Raw genomic sequence first — 14,313 nt, 5'->3', positions numbered from 1 at the left:
AGATCATTAAAGTGTTAAACTTTTAAATTTCGAATCAACCGATTTACAATTGCTCCCTTTTAAAACTACTGGGAACCTATGAAAATAAATTCCAACAAATACAGAACTGCAAACAATATGAAAACTACTGCTATTTACTCCATGAATGTATTTTAATAGAAAATAGAGAGAAACAAAAACAAAATGTTTAAAAACTACAGATAGTTAGAAAGTTATTGTTATTAAGAATAATTTTTAGCTTTTTCCTCTCTTTTTTTACAGCATTTTATTTTCCAACTAAATGACCTTGTTACAAATAGTTATTTCATATTTATATCTTTTATTTTATTATTCCTAAAGAAAAACTAATTGGTTGCCAAATGATACTCATACCGATTTTTTGCTTTTTCTTTACAGGAGATGTATCCGTGGAATATATACACGGTTTGCCCCATCTTACCATACCGCTTCCTAGTAGAAATGAAAAATGCCGCTTTGCTTTAAAACCTGTCTCACACAGAGTGGGCGATTTGATTGAAATGCTGAAAACAGAAGATCGAGGCATTGATCGTGCGACTATTCTGAATAATAGTGGCGTTAGAATAGCATCAACTTGTAATATAGAAAGTTTAATGGATGAACCTTTTTGGTAAGTGAATGGAATATAATTTGATAATATCTTGGTTTCATTCCTCTCCCTCTTACAAAATCAAAAACATGCGCAAGTAAATTACAAGTTATATACCCAATAAAACTATTTTAAAAGTATTTTATAGATTTAGTGAATTCAAGACGATTTACTTACAATTTTGAAAACACTTTTAGAAAACATTTATTTAATTATTTTCCTCTTAAATTCTACTTGCAGGATACACATCAACGACCAAAAATATAAAGTAGTTCCTCCACAGCGAGAAAGAATTAAAATTGAAGATCTTAGTAAATTAGGTGACATTAAAGCATTAGTAGCACAGGTAAGTTAAAAAATATAAATTATTTGAAAATTACAGCTGGTTCAACCTAAGAGACAAAATAACACTAAAGGTCCAAGGTTTAGTTCTCTTTAGGGGAAGTTTTGCAAACTTATTTGATTTTTCTAAACTATTTCCTCATTTAGAACTATAAAACTGGTCCCGTGACTTGAAAAATCATATAAATTTTAAAATCTGAGTGAAATTACGTCTTTTAGGTTGTATAGCTATAACCGACCCTTAACATAATATTTAAATAAAAGTTTTCTTTTTCTTAACAGTTATACGAAGCCTTACATGTTGGCGAATATCACATAGAAAAGGAGCAAGAATTGACAACTAAATTAGAAGATTTAAAATATAAAATAGCACCTTTAGAAAGGGTAAGTTCAAAATTTTTAAAGCCAACTACTAAAATCACTTTCCTTAAGTAAATTCACACTGGATTACTCCAAAAAATTGTCGTTTAAGAGGGAACACGTACGGTTTTAATTTAAAATATATGTTTGAGAAATTTGAACATGGTGTAGGTTTTTCATAAACAGACTAAACAGTCGAATTAGTAGCCATTACTCAAATCTATTCAGATCAAAATTATTGAATTTATATTCTACAAAGTTGGTGGTGAATAATCTCCACCATCTGTTTAACTTAAAACTTCCTTTAGGGCATCTCTATGGATATCTCTTAATTTAAATATATAAAAGTCATGATCTACTTGGTCGTGCTTTGAAAACTGCATGCATTTTTCGGTATAAGATCCCTTCCTTAATAACTGAGAAGAAAGTCCATAGTCTTAATTTTAATGTTCTCAGTATAACTTTCGCATCTATCTATCTATCTATCTATCTATCTATCTATCTATCTATCTATCTATCTATCTATCTATCTATCTATCTATCTATCTATCTATCTATCTATCTATCTATCTATCTATCTATCTATCTATCTATCTATCTCTCTATCTATCTATCTATCTATCTATCTATCTATCTATCTATCTATCTATCTATCTATCTATCTATCTATCTATCTATCTATCTATCTATCTATCTATCTATCTATCTATCTATCTATCTATCTATCTATCTATCTATCTATCTATCTATCTGTCTGTCTGTCTGTCTATCTATCTATCTATCTATCTATCTATCTATCTGTCTATCTATCTATCTATCTATCTATCTATCTATCTATCTATCTATCTATCTATCTATCTATCTATCTATCTATCTATCTATCTATCTATCTATCTATCTATCTATCTATCTATCTATCTATCTATCTATCTATCTATCTATCTATCTATCTATCTATCTATCTATCTATCTATCTATCTATCTATCTATCTATCTATCTATCTATCTATCTATCTATCTATCTATCTATCTATCTATCTATCTATCTATCTATCTATCTATCTATCTATCTATCTATCTATCTATCTATCTATCTATCTATCTATCTATCTATCTATCTATCTATCTATCTATCTATCTATCTATATATCTATCTATCTATCTATCTATCTATCTATCTATCTATCTATCTATCTATCTATTTCTCCAACGATCTATTTAATACTTTTCTTTTTATTTCGCTTACAGGAAAAATCGGAATTAAGCGCACAAGCCGATCGTAAAACGAACATAATGACCTGGGTTGGTTTAGGTTTGATGTCTGTGCAATTTGGCATCTTAGCAAGACTGACATGGTGGGAATATTCTTGGGATATTATGGAACCAGTTACATACTTTGTTACCTATGGCACAGCAATGGCCATGTATGCCTATTACTGCATAACAAAAACTGTAAGTAGACTTCTTAAGAAAGAAATTTTGAATAGAAATTCTAAAAGTAATAATTACCTTTTTCTTTTAGGAATATAATATGCCCGAAGTTAAAGACCGCCATTACCTCATTACCTTGTATAAACGTGCCAAAAAGAAGAATTTCGATGTCGAAAGCTACAATCAATTGAAACGTCAAATCGCTGAAATTGAATATGATTTACGTCGTTTGCGTGATCCTTTAAATTTGCAACTGCCACCACATGTTGATCGTTCACAACAAAATCCACCCTTCGATGCTGTTCCACCGTCTAGTGCATTAACTAATGAAATCTCACCAAATACGGTTAAAAAATCGGGTTTTAAAATTCCCTTTCTAGATTCGAAAAATTAAAAATGAACAACAAAACGTCCCTTAACTTCTCATTATGTGCTAACTATTACTAAAGGTGTAAAAAAATAATTAAATCAAGGAAAGCTAAAAAGTTTAAAAGGGTCTTCAAGGACTTTCTACTACAACTTTTTATATTTGTTTAAAACTTAATTTAGTTTTTTTTGTCTTGTTTGTTTATTCTTATATTTAAATTCATTTTACCTCACTTGAAAATGCTGTGTTAGTTTAATAACAAGAATGAACAAAAAAAAATCACTTAAAATTTGTACTAAAAGTACATAATTATTTTAATTTATAAAATATGAGAATTGTATACTTATGCCTAATAATAATTTACATTTTCAATGGCAAAAAGTTTTTAGAAAAAAGTTTATGTAATCATGTTGGAAAAATAATAATCGAAAAACTTATTTACGAAATAATGAAAACTTACATTATAGTTATGTACATAACTAGAACATAAAATATTTATCAAATTAAAAAATATGTATGGACCCAACCACTCTCAAGTTATTGTAATTGTGTAGCAAATCCTTTTACTGTTTATTTCATTTTCCTTAAATATCGAATACAATTCATTAGTTTTCATTAAGTACAGTTTTGTTTCCAAAGTTTTTTATTCTCATTATGAAGTTATTATTTACTAGTTCTGTTTGTTTAATTAAATTATTAAATTTAAAAATATTGACAATATATTTGCAAAATAATATAAATGTATAGTATATTTAAAAAAAAAAATAATAAAAATATAACAAACATTTTTATTGCTTTTTTAGTTAATTACATATGTTTTCATATTTAAATTATTTTTTTATTAAGAAATTGTGTGTTTTATGTACTTCATTAATTTATTTTATGCATTTAATTTAATTCAATTTGGTATACTAATCAAATTCATCGAAACATTTACTTATACTTAAATATAATTGAGTTTAAAGTTTTATTTTAATTAATAATAAATATTTCAATTTTTATTTTAATAATATTTTTGTTTTAATTTATTTATTTTTATTTAATTGAAAAGAATTTTTTATGATTTCACCTTGAACTGCTATCGAATGTCGAAATGCTTTACACCTGCCCTGAGGGTCTTATTTCAACCACTGGGTGAGCTTTTGTGACGACTCATCACCGCCCCATTGTGTTTGTTACATGCAGGTGGCAATTTCCGTATATGGAAGTTCCAGTATACGTGCACTTTACTCAAGTACTTGAGCTATCTAATCTCTGACCATTGCTGCCCCGTTGCTTAACTTCCGAGATGCAAAAACATCACTTCCGTTTACAATCACACAGATGGGATGGCCTCCGTTGAGTCGCCAACATCACCTAGAGACGAAACCGGTACGAATCCATCAAATAAGCCAAGACTTTGTTCTTACTCACAGTAACACACTGTGGTAATTCTGGTATACCTGGACAAGGAAGGAAAATTCAATGGTATCACTTGTATAAGATAACTTTCATCCATCATCATTCAAACCAGCACACTTCTCATTGATCCGACACACTCATAAGAGAACAACATGCGACACACTTGTTCTTGGTATACGGGTGGTCAAGGCCCGTATACCCCTACATTCATCCTTTATCATTACAATTAACACCATCCCACACAGATGGGATGGCCTCCGTTGAGTCGCCAACAGCACCTAGAGACGAAACCGTTAGACCGAAGTACGAATCCATAAAAAATGCCGAGACTTTGTTCTTACAGTAACATACTGTGGTAATTCTGGTATAAACAGAGTTTACTCCGAACATACCTGGACAAGGAAGGAAAATTCAATCACTTGTATAAGATACCTTTCATCCATTATCATTCAACCCAGCACACTTCTCATTCATCCAACACACTCACAAGAGAACAACATACGACACACTTGTTCTTGGTATACGGGTGATCAAGGCCCATATACCTCTGCATTCATATCATATACAATTAACACCAACTCATTTCCAATGCTTAGTCCCACAGTCACTCCTCTGTGCGGTATCTGTTGTACTCGACAACAGCACCGAACTTATCCCAAAATAAAGACTTTACCGTACATCAGTCCTTTAACCGCAACTCACTCTTCCCGCGAGTTTGGGTTTAAACCACAGCCACTATGTGGATCCCGAAGGAACCTCATCCAGCCAGGACAAGTCCTGCGGGCAACTGGACACCCGTAATACCAGATTATGTGGTTCTCTGGTTAGACCCCATATCAAATCATACCAAGGACTAGCCTAGGAGTGAAGTGACATCACCAGTTTACAGTCACGGCAGACTAGAGGTACTAGTAGCACCTCTTTACCCCGGGTTTGCAATACTTGAACTGCTATGAAAACGAGACCAAAAGATTATAGATGACAAACGCAACAATTGGAACATTGTACCGGAATACGCCGAGACTTACACGGCTAAAAATTGTCAACTCGGCAACAACTTCATCAACTGAAAGTATTTTCCCTCAGGAAAGAACTATCGAACTGTTACAACAACGCAGTATTTCCAGGTATCAATAAATGTTCTTTAAATCGGAGGCCCTTTTTAGTTTTCTTACTACCGGGAGAGTGTGGTCCTGAATACAATTAGAATTTTTTGATATTTTCTGAAATATATTCAAAAACTTCTTTAAATACAATTCAAAGAATTTTCAAATTATGTTAAATTACAAAAAAATGGGTAAATAGGACTATGGGTCCTAGTGGGTGCTCCAGTTTAATTAAAACTTGAATGCCAAACTTTAATATTATGTGATGACATATTTATCTTAAAATGTCAATACAGATATTTCTAATAAAGTGAAATTGACACCACTTAATTGTGCAACATGTCGCAAACATGTTCTGCTCGATATTTAAAAACTTAAGCATACAAATTATTACATATTTTATAAATAATTTACTTAAAATCGTTGCTAATTGTATTGTTATTTAGTTAATATTTTATATAGTTTTTTTTAAACATAAATATTTATAATTTTATAAAACAAAACAAAAACAAATTAATCATAGTGTAAATAAATAAACAAAAACTCGCACCAATTAGTCATAAATTAAAAATATATTTAGTAAGTTTACTAAATTATTCCGAAAAAAAGTAATGTTTGTTTTATATATAGAAAAAACCCAAAAACAAGTAGTTAGTTAAACTCATATTAAGAGCATTTGTAATTGAAAACAATTTTTTATTTGATTTGATTTAATTTTTTGTACATAGAAAACAGACAAGTTGAATAATATTTACAAAAAAAAAAAAAAAAAAACATCCAAGAGCAAATATTGTGTTTCATGACAACGTAAATTAATTATGAAAAATATATACAAAAAAACATTAATTAATAATCATACATACATTCATTCATAATTATAATTAATACTTACAAATTACAAATGTATAATAGTACATGTTTGTATTAGAGTTATAAGTAGAAAGAAACTCTTTAAGTACATTGAACTAAAACTTAAAATAAACTTTTTGTAGAATATTTCCAAATTTTTAAAAGAAATAAATCAAGCATTAATAATGTTTAGTCTTGAAGAGAAAATTTTCTATAATTAAAAAGTTGACACTATCTAGTCTATATATAAAACCAATAGTGCTAACTAATAACAAAAATAGTACTTTAAGGTTTTAAAGTACTTAACTAATTTACCGCTAGACACCAACGTAGACTATAGAGTAGACTAAACTATAGGTTAGACTATAATCTAGACTATAGACTAGAATATAGACTAGACTATAAACTAGACTATAGGCTAGACTATAGGCTATACTATAGACTATACTATAGACTACACTATAGACTAGACTATAGACTAGACTATACACTACACTATAGACTACACTAGACTATAGCAGACTATAGACTAGACTACAGACCAGACTATAGACTAGACTATAGACTAGACTATAGACTAGACTATAGACTAGACTATAGACTAGACTATAGACTAGACTATAGACTAGACTATAGACTAGACTACAGACTAGACTATAGACTAGACTATAGACTAGACTATAGACTAGACTACAGACTAGACTATAGACTAGACTATATACTAGACTATAGACTAGACTATAGACTACACAATAGACTAGACTATATTCTAGACTATAGACTAGACTATAGACTAGGCTATAGACTAGACTATAGACTAGACTATAGACTAGACTATAGACTAGACTATAGACTAGACTATAGACTAGACTATAGACTAGACTATAGACTAGACTATAGACTAGACTATAGACTAGACTATAGACTAGACTATAGACTAGACTATAGACTAGACTAGACTATAGACTAGACTATAGACTAGACTATAGACTAGGCTATAGACTAGACTATAGACTAGACTATAGACTAGACTATAGACTAGACTATAGACTAGACTATAGACTAGACTATAGACTAGACTATAGACTACACTATAGACTACACTATAGACTACACTATAGACTACACTATAGACTACACTATACACTACACTATAGACTACACTATAGACTAGACTATAGACTAGAATATAGACTACACTATAGACTAGAATATAGACTACACTATAGACTACACAATAGACTAGACTATAGTCTAGACTATAGACTAGATTAGACTATAGACTAGACTATAGACTAGACTATAGACTAGACTATAGACTAGACTATAGACTAGACTATAGACTAGACTATAGACTAGACTATTGACTAGACTATAGACTAGACTATAGACTAGACTACAGACTAGACTATAGACTAGACTATAGACTAGACTATAGACTAGACTATAGACTAGACTATAGACTAGACTATAGACTAGACTATAGACTAGACTATAGACTAGACTATAGACTAGACTATAGACTAGACTATAGACTAGACTATAGACTAGACTATAGACTAGACTATAGACTAGACTTTAGACTAGACTATAGACTTGACTATAGACTGGGCTATAGACTAGACTATAGACTGGACTATAGACTAGACTATAGACTAGACTATAGACTAGACTATAGACTAGACCATAGACTAGACTAGACTAGACTATAGACTAGACTATAGACTAGACTAGACTAGACTATAGACTAGACTATAGACTAGACTATAGACTAGACTATAGACTAGACTATAGACTAGACTATAGACTAGACTATATACTAGACTATAGACTAGACTATAGACTAGACTATAGACTAGACTATAGACTAGACTATAGACTAGACTATAGAGTAGACTATAGACTAGACTAGACTGTAGACTACACTATAGACTAGACTATAGACTAAACTATAGACTAGACTATAGACTAGACTATAGACTAGACTATAGACTAGACTATAGACTAGACTATAGACTAGACTATAGACTAGACTATAGACTAGACTATAGACTAGACTATAGACTAGACTATAGACTAGACTACAGACTATACTATAGACTATACTATAGACTAGACTATTGAATAGACTATAGACTAGACTATAGACTAGACTATAGGCTAGACTGTAGACTAGACTATAGACTAGACTATAGACTAGACTTATAGACTAGACTATAGACTAGACTAGACTGTAGACTAGACTATAGACTAGACTATAGACTAGACTATAGACTAGACTATAGACTAGACTATAGACTAGACTATAGACTAGACTATAGACTAGACTATAGACTAGACTATAGACTAGACTATAGACTAGACTATAGACTAGACAATAGACTAGACTATAGACTAGACTATAGACCAGACTATAGACTAGACTATAGACTAGACTATAGACTAGACTAGACTATAGACTAGACTATAGACTAGACTATAGACTAGACTATAGACTAGACTAGTCTATAGGCTAGATTATAGACTAGACTATAGATTAGACTGCAGGCTAGACTATAGAGTAGATTATAAACTAGACTATATACTAGACTATAGACTCGACTATATATTAAACTATAAACAAGACTATAGACTAGACTATATATTAGACTATATTATAGACTAGACTATCTACTAAAATACAGATTGGTCTATTAACTAATATGTTTATAAGTTAGAAAAAGTATGTTGTGGGAGTAACGCGGTATTTTTCGATATCAAAGAGTACTGAATTTTCCATGCCTGGTCTTGTCTATATTCTCGCCTATAGTATAGTCTGCATTATATTCTATAGTTTAGTCTAGTCTATAATCTATGTTATAGTCTAATAAATTTGAGAAATTACTAACGGAATAACTTACATCAATCAAACACCAATTATTCAGATGATATAATAAGTACTACGATTATTAAACAAAATTTTATGAACCAACAAATTTTGAAGAAACAATTTCATAAATTAGCTATCAAAAACTAATATTCTAATTTATTAAACTCCTAACATTTTGTTTTTTATTCTAAAAGAAGCTTTTAACCCAAATTCTGAACCAAATACAGTAAAATCTGCATTTTAAACAGATCTTTTCCAGACTAAACTTATCAAACTAATAATAAACTAATATCCCCAATATAAATGCTTAGAATTTAATAAAGGTTGTGTTAAATAAAAACAAAAATAATTAAAAATTTCCGGTATTTAAATTATAGAAATTTCTTTTGTAAACTAAAATTTTTTAGGAATTAATATAAAAATTAAAAAAAAAAACAAATGCTAACGGCTCTTAAAACATAATAAAACTAATAGTTAAATTAATAACTTAAAATACAAACTTAGTAAACAGAAATTAGTTATTTAAATTGTAAAAAACTTAAACTAATAATTATAAATAAAATTTATCAAACAAACAGAAAAAAAGCTTTTAAATATTTTATATGCTATTTTACTTACTAACTACTTACATAATTATTAAAAAAATCATCACATTTTATATTATTTTTTTAAACTAAAATTTTTTCCTCAAACAACAAACGCATGTATGTAATACAACAAATTATTAAGCATAAAATTTCTACTATTTATACTTAAAAAAAAACTAAATTTAAAAAACTGCACCAAAGATCAACAATCTACACAAATCACAAACTATTTACACAAAAATTGCTCAAAAAAGTCTTAAATATTTTATTGATAAAAGAAAAATATTATAAAAAAATGCGCATAAATAAATAATAAACTATTGTTAACACTATATTTAATAATTAACTTTAAACTTAAACTGAAATTTGTTTTAGTCCTCCTTATAAAATGAAAAATGAAACATAAATAAAAGTTATATCCTTTTGTAAAGTATAAAATATGATTCAAATTTATAAAAAGAATTACAAACAATTTACAGTATTTTTTGGCCAAATTAATATTCCAAAGTTAATAATTTTATATTTTATTTTAAAAAGAATAAAATTAATGATTCAGCAAATTATATTCAATGATAAAACCAAATTTCGGGTTCCCCAAGTCTAGTTGGTGGTGTTATAGTTAATTTACAAGGTTTAGTGGTTTCGATTCCCACCAGAGCACTTTGTATGTTTTACTACAGTACTATATAGTCTGGTCTATAGTTTGGACTATAGTCTAGTCTATAGTCTGGACTATATCTAGAGTCTAGTTAATATTCTACGCTATAATCTTTTTAGTCCAAACGCTTTTTTTTTAGTCCAGACTATAGCTTATAGTCTGAACTAAAGTCAATAGTTTGGAGTATAGTCTAGCCTATAGTTTGAACTATAGTCTAGTATATAGTCTAGTCTATAGTCTAGTATATAGTCTAGTCTATAGTCTAGTATATAGTCTAGTCTATAGTCTAGTATATAGTATAGTCTATAGTCTAGTCTATAGTCCAGTCTATAGTCTAGTCTATAGTCTAGTCTATAGTCTAGTCTATAGTCTAGTCTATAGTCTAGTCTATAGTCTAGTCTATAGTCTAGTCTATAGTCTAGTCTATAGTCTAGTCTATAGTCTAGTCTATAGTCTAGTCTATAGTCTAGTCTATAGTCTAGTCTATAGTCTAGTCTATAGTCTAGTCTATAGTCTAGTCTATAGTCTAGTCTATAGTCTAGTCTATAGTCTAGTCTATAGTCTAGTCTATAGTCTAGTCTATAGTCTAGTCTATAGTCTAGTCTATAGTCTAGTCTATAGTCTAGTCTATAGTCTAGTCTATAGTCTAGTCTATAGTCTAGTCTATAGTCTAGTCTATAGTCTAGTCTATAGTCTAGTCTATAGTCTAGTCTATAGTCTAGTCTATAGTCTAGCCTATAGTCTAGTCTATAGTCTAGTCTATAGTCTAGTCTATAGTCTAGTCTATAGTCTAGTCTATAGTCTAGTCTATAGTCTAGTCTATAGTCTAGTCTATAGTCTAGTCTATAGTCTAGTCTATAGTCTAGTCTATAGTCTAGTCTATAGTCTAGTCTATAGTCTAGTCTATAGTCTAGTCTATAGTCTAGTCTATAGTCTAGTCTATAGTCTAGTCTATAGTCTAGTCTATAGTCTAGTCTATAGTCTAGTCTATAGTCTAGTCTATAGTCTAGTCTATCTATAGTCTAGTCTATAGTCTAGTCTATAGTCTAGTCTATAGTCTAGTCTATAGTCTAGTCTATAGTCTAGTCTAGTCTATAGTCTAGTCTATAGTCTAGTCTATAGTCTAGTCTAGTCTATAGTCTAGTCTATAGTCTAGTCTATAGGTCTAGTCTATAGTCTAGTCTATAGTCTAGTCTATAGTCTAGTCTATTGTTCTAGTCTATAGTCTAGGTCTATAGTCTAGTCTATAGTCTAGTCTATAGTCTAGTCTATAGTCTAGTCTATAGTCTAGTCTATAGTCTAGTCTATAGTCTAGTCTATAGTCTAGTCTATAGTCTAGTCTATAGTCTAGTCTATAGTCTAGTCTATAGTCTAGTCTATAGTCTAGTCTATAGTCTAGTCTATAGTCTAGTCTATAGTCTAGTCTATAGTCTAGTCTATAGTCTAGTCTATAGTCTAGTCTATAGTCTAGTCTATAGTCTAGTCTATAGTCTAGTCTATAGTCTAGTCTATAGTCTAGTCTATAGTCTAGTCTATAGTCTAGTCTATAGTCTAGTCTATAGTCTAGTCTATAGTCTAGTCTAGTCTAGTATAGTCTATAGTCTAGTCTATAGTCTCGTCTATAGTCTAGTCTATAGTCTAGTCTATAGTCTAGTCTATAGTCTAGTCTATAGTCTAGTCTATAGTCTAGTCTATAGTCTAGTCTATAGTCTAGTCTATAGTCTAGTCTATAGTCTAGTCTATAGTCTAGTCTATAGTCTAGTCTATAGTCTAGTCTATAGTCTAGTCTATAGTCTAGTCTATAGTCTAGTCTATAGTCTAGTATATAGTCTAGTCTATAGTCTAGTCTATAGTCTAGTCTATAGTCTAGTCTATAGTCTAGTCTATAGTCTAGTATATAGTCTAGTCTATAGTCTAGTCTATAGTCTAGTCTATAGTCTAGTCTATAGTCTAGTCTATAGTCTAGTCTATAGTCTAGTCTATAGTCTAGTCTATAGTCTAGTCTATAGACTAGATATCTAGAATAACATCGCGTCTAGGAATTTGGATATAATTTCTAAGAAACCCTGGCAATAGTAGAGAAGTGCTTCAGGGGTTAATGGCCCCTTTCTTCTTCGAAATTAGTTCGTCCAATTTTATATTGTTGTACCCGTAAACCTACAGACTTAATCAATTTGAATTTGTTCCTCAGACTTTTGAGAAAGATTCTCGTCCTACCCATGTTGGGGTCATCTCTGTTCCATTATTGTTGCCGAGTGGGATTATCTCGTCCATGTTTTTGAATCAGTCCTCGTTGCGTTGAATGGATTTGCATTCGTCGAGCTATCTATCTCAAGCACTCTTCCTTTTATAAAAAGCTATAAAGTTGATACATATAATAATATTCGAATTCAAAACTAATCTGAAACCTAATAGCCATTTATTTTGGACTCCAGACTTAGTTGGATCTAATACAAGTTCAGAACATTCTTAAACAAAATTACATACTAAAACATAATAATTAATTTGCTGAATTATTATTTCTAGATTTTAACGAATTTAAACAAAAAAAAATAAAAATTAACAAATTATTACTAAAACCTAGACAACAAATCTTAAGATAAAATTTTGCAAAATTAAAAAAAATACAAAAACCTGAAAAAAAAAACTTTCCATAACATTTAAGTGCTTTAATCCTTAACTTAATTAAAACTTATATACAAAACATACTTATGTATTAATCCTTAAATAATTAAACTTGTGTTTTTTTATAATTAATTAAATAATTTTTTATACCTGGCTAAAAATGTAAGCAAAATATGAAAAATAACAACAAAAAAATACTTAAAACAAAATTACATAGTAAAAAAGCGTATGTATGTAATATGATTAGAATAATTAGTTTAAAAGTAACATTAATTTAAGATCTAATAACAACAACAAAAAAACAACAATCACCTAAACAAAAAAAATACTTAATTTGTTATAAACTAAAAAAAAGTAAACATTTTCATAAAAAATACTTAAATACTTTACAAAATTTAAAAAAAAAAAATAATATGAAATCTATTTAACAGTTAATTTCTTTACTTTTTTAATAATTATTTTTTTTTTAATTCTGCATTTCAAACTTTATAAAATTTCATACAACTGTTCTATTATTAACTTATTTATCAAATCTACTAAACAAAAATTTTACTATGTTATAAACATTTATAATAAATATGAAGATACAACTAAAATGTATATTATTTTGTTAATCAATCAATTTCCCCTTTCCCTTAACTTACTTTCAAAGTAATAAAAATGACTAAATAAATGAAAAATTTCATAAAATTTAATTATGGTGGATGTTATTAGACGTAGAGATTATAATACTTAAGTAAAGGTAAGAATCAAGAATCTATATTCAAATTTTAGGTTAGGTCTAATACGAAGTTATACATGTAGGCCACTAAAGGGCCTGTTTGTTGGCAAAAATAACAACCTTATATAGTGATCAATGAAGGTATAATCGTCCGATGTTCAGAAACCTAGACGTACTTCCTGAAATATTTGCCTGACAATGACAAAGAAAGTTTAAAACGTTTTTTTTATACTCTACGAATAAGTGACAGCGGCAACAAAACGGCTCTAAGCCACCCGACTTGAAACTATGTTCATATTATTCAAGTTTATAGGGATACAGATCATCACTTATATATAGATAAATTGTTTGATCAATTCTAATGCATATGACACTACATACATACAATAT

At 29.4% G+C, this 14,313-nt stretch overlaps 1 protein-coding gene across 14 annotated transcripts in view; it reads left to right on the top strand.

Moving 5' to 3' along the window:
• The window catches only part of LOC119604762 (calcium uniporter protein, mitochondrial), a 169,765-nt gene extending 166,136 nt beyond the window's left edge, over positions 1 to 3,629 (top strand). For all 14 annotated transcript variants that reach the window (XM_037957579.1, XM_037957589.1, XM_037957576.1 and 11 more), the window contains 5 exons: positions 397 to 628; positions 848 to 953; positions 1,232 to 1,333; positions 2,558 to 2,761; positions 2,832 to 3,629. In XM_037957579.1, the coding sequence (XP_037813507.1) occupies positions 397 to 628; positions 848 to 953; positions 1,232 to 1,333; positions 2,558 to 2,761; positions 2,832 to 3,134 (947 nt within the window). In that variant the 3' untranslated portion in view covers positions 3,135 to 3,629. The remainder of the gene's footprint in view (positions 1 to 396; positions 629 to 847; positions 954 to 1,231; positions 1,334 to 2,557; positions 2,762 to 2,831) is intronic.
• The last annotated feature ends 10,684 nt before the right edge of the window (positions 3,630 to 14,313 follow it).

Source organism: Lucilia sericata, unplaced genomic scaffold (genome assembly GCF_015586225.1).
Source record: "Lucilia sericata isolate MDLA Ls3-8-SP2 unplaced genomic scaffold, ASM1558622v1 Contig000426F_arrow, whole genome shotgun sequence".
Taxonomy (NCBI): domain Eukaryota; kingdom Metazoa; phylum Arthropoda; class Insecta; order Diptera; family Calliphoridae; genus Lucilia; species Lucilia sericata.
The sequence above is the reverse complement of the archived record's forward strand: the minus strand, read 5'-3'. Positions and strand labels throughout refer to the sequence as shown.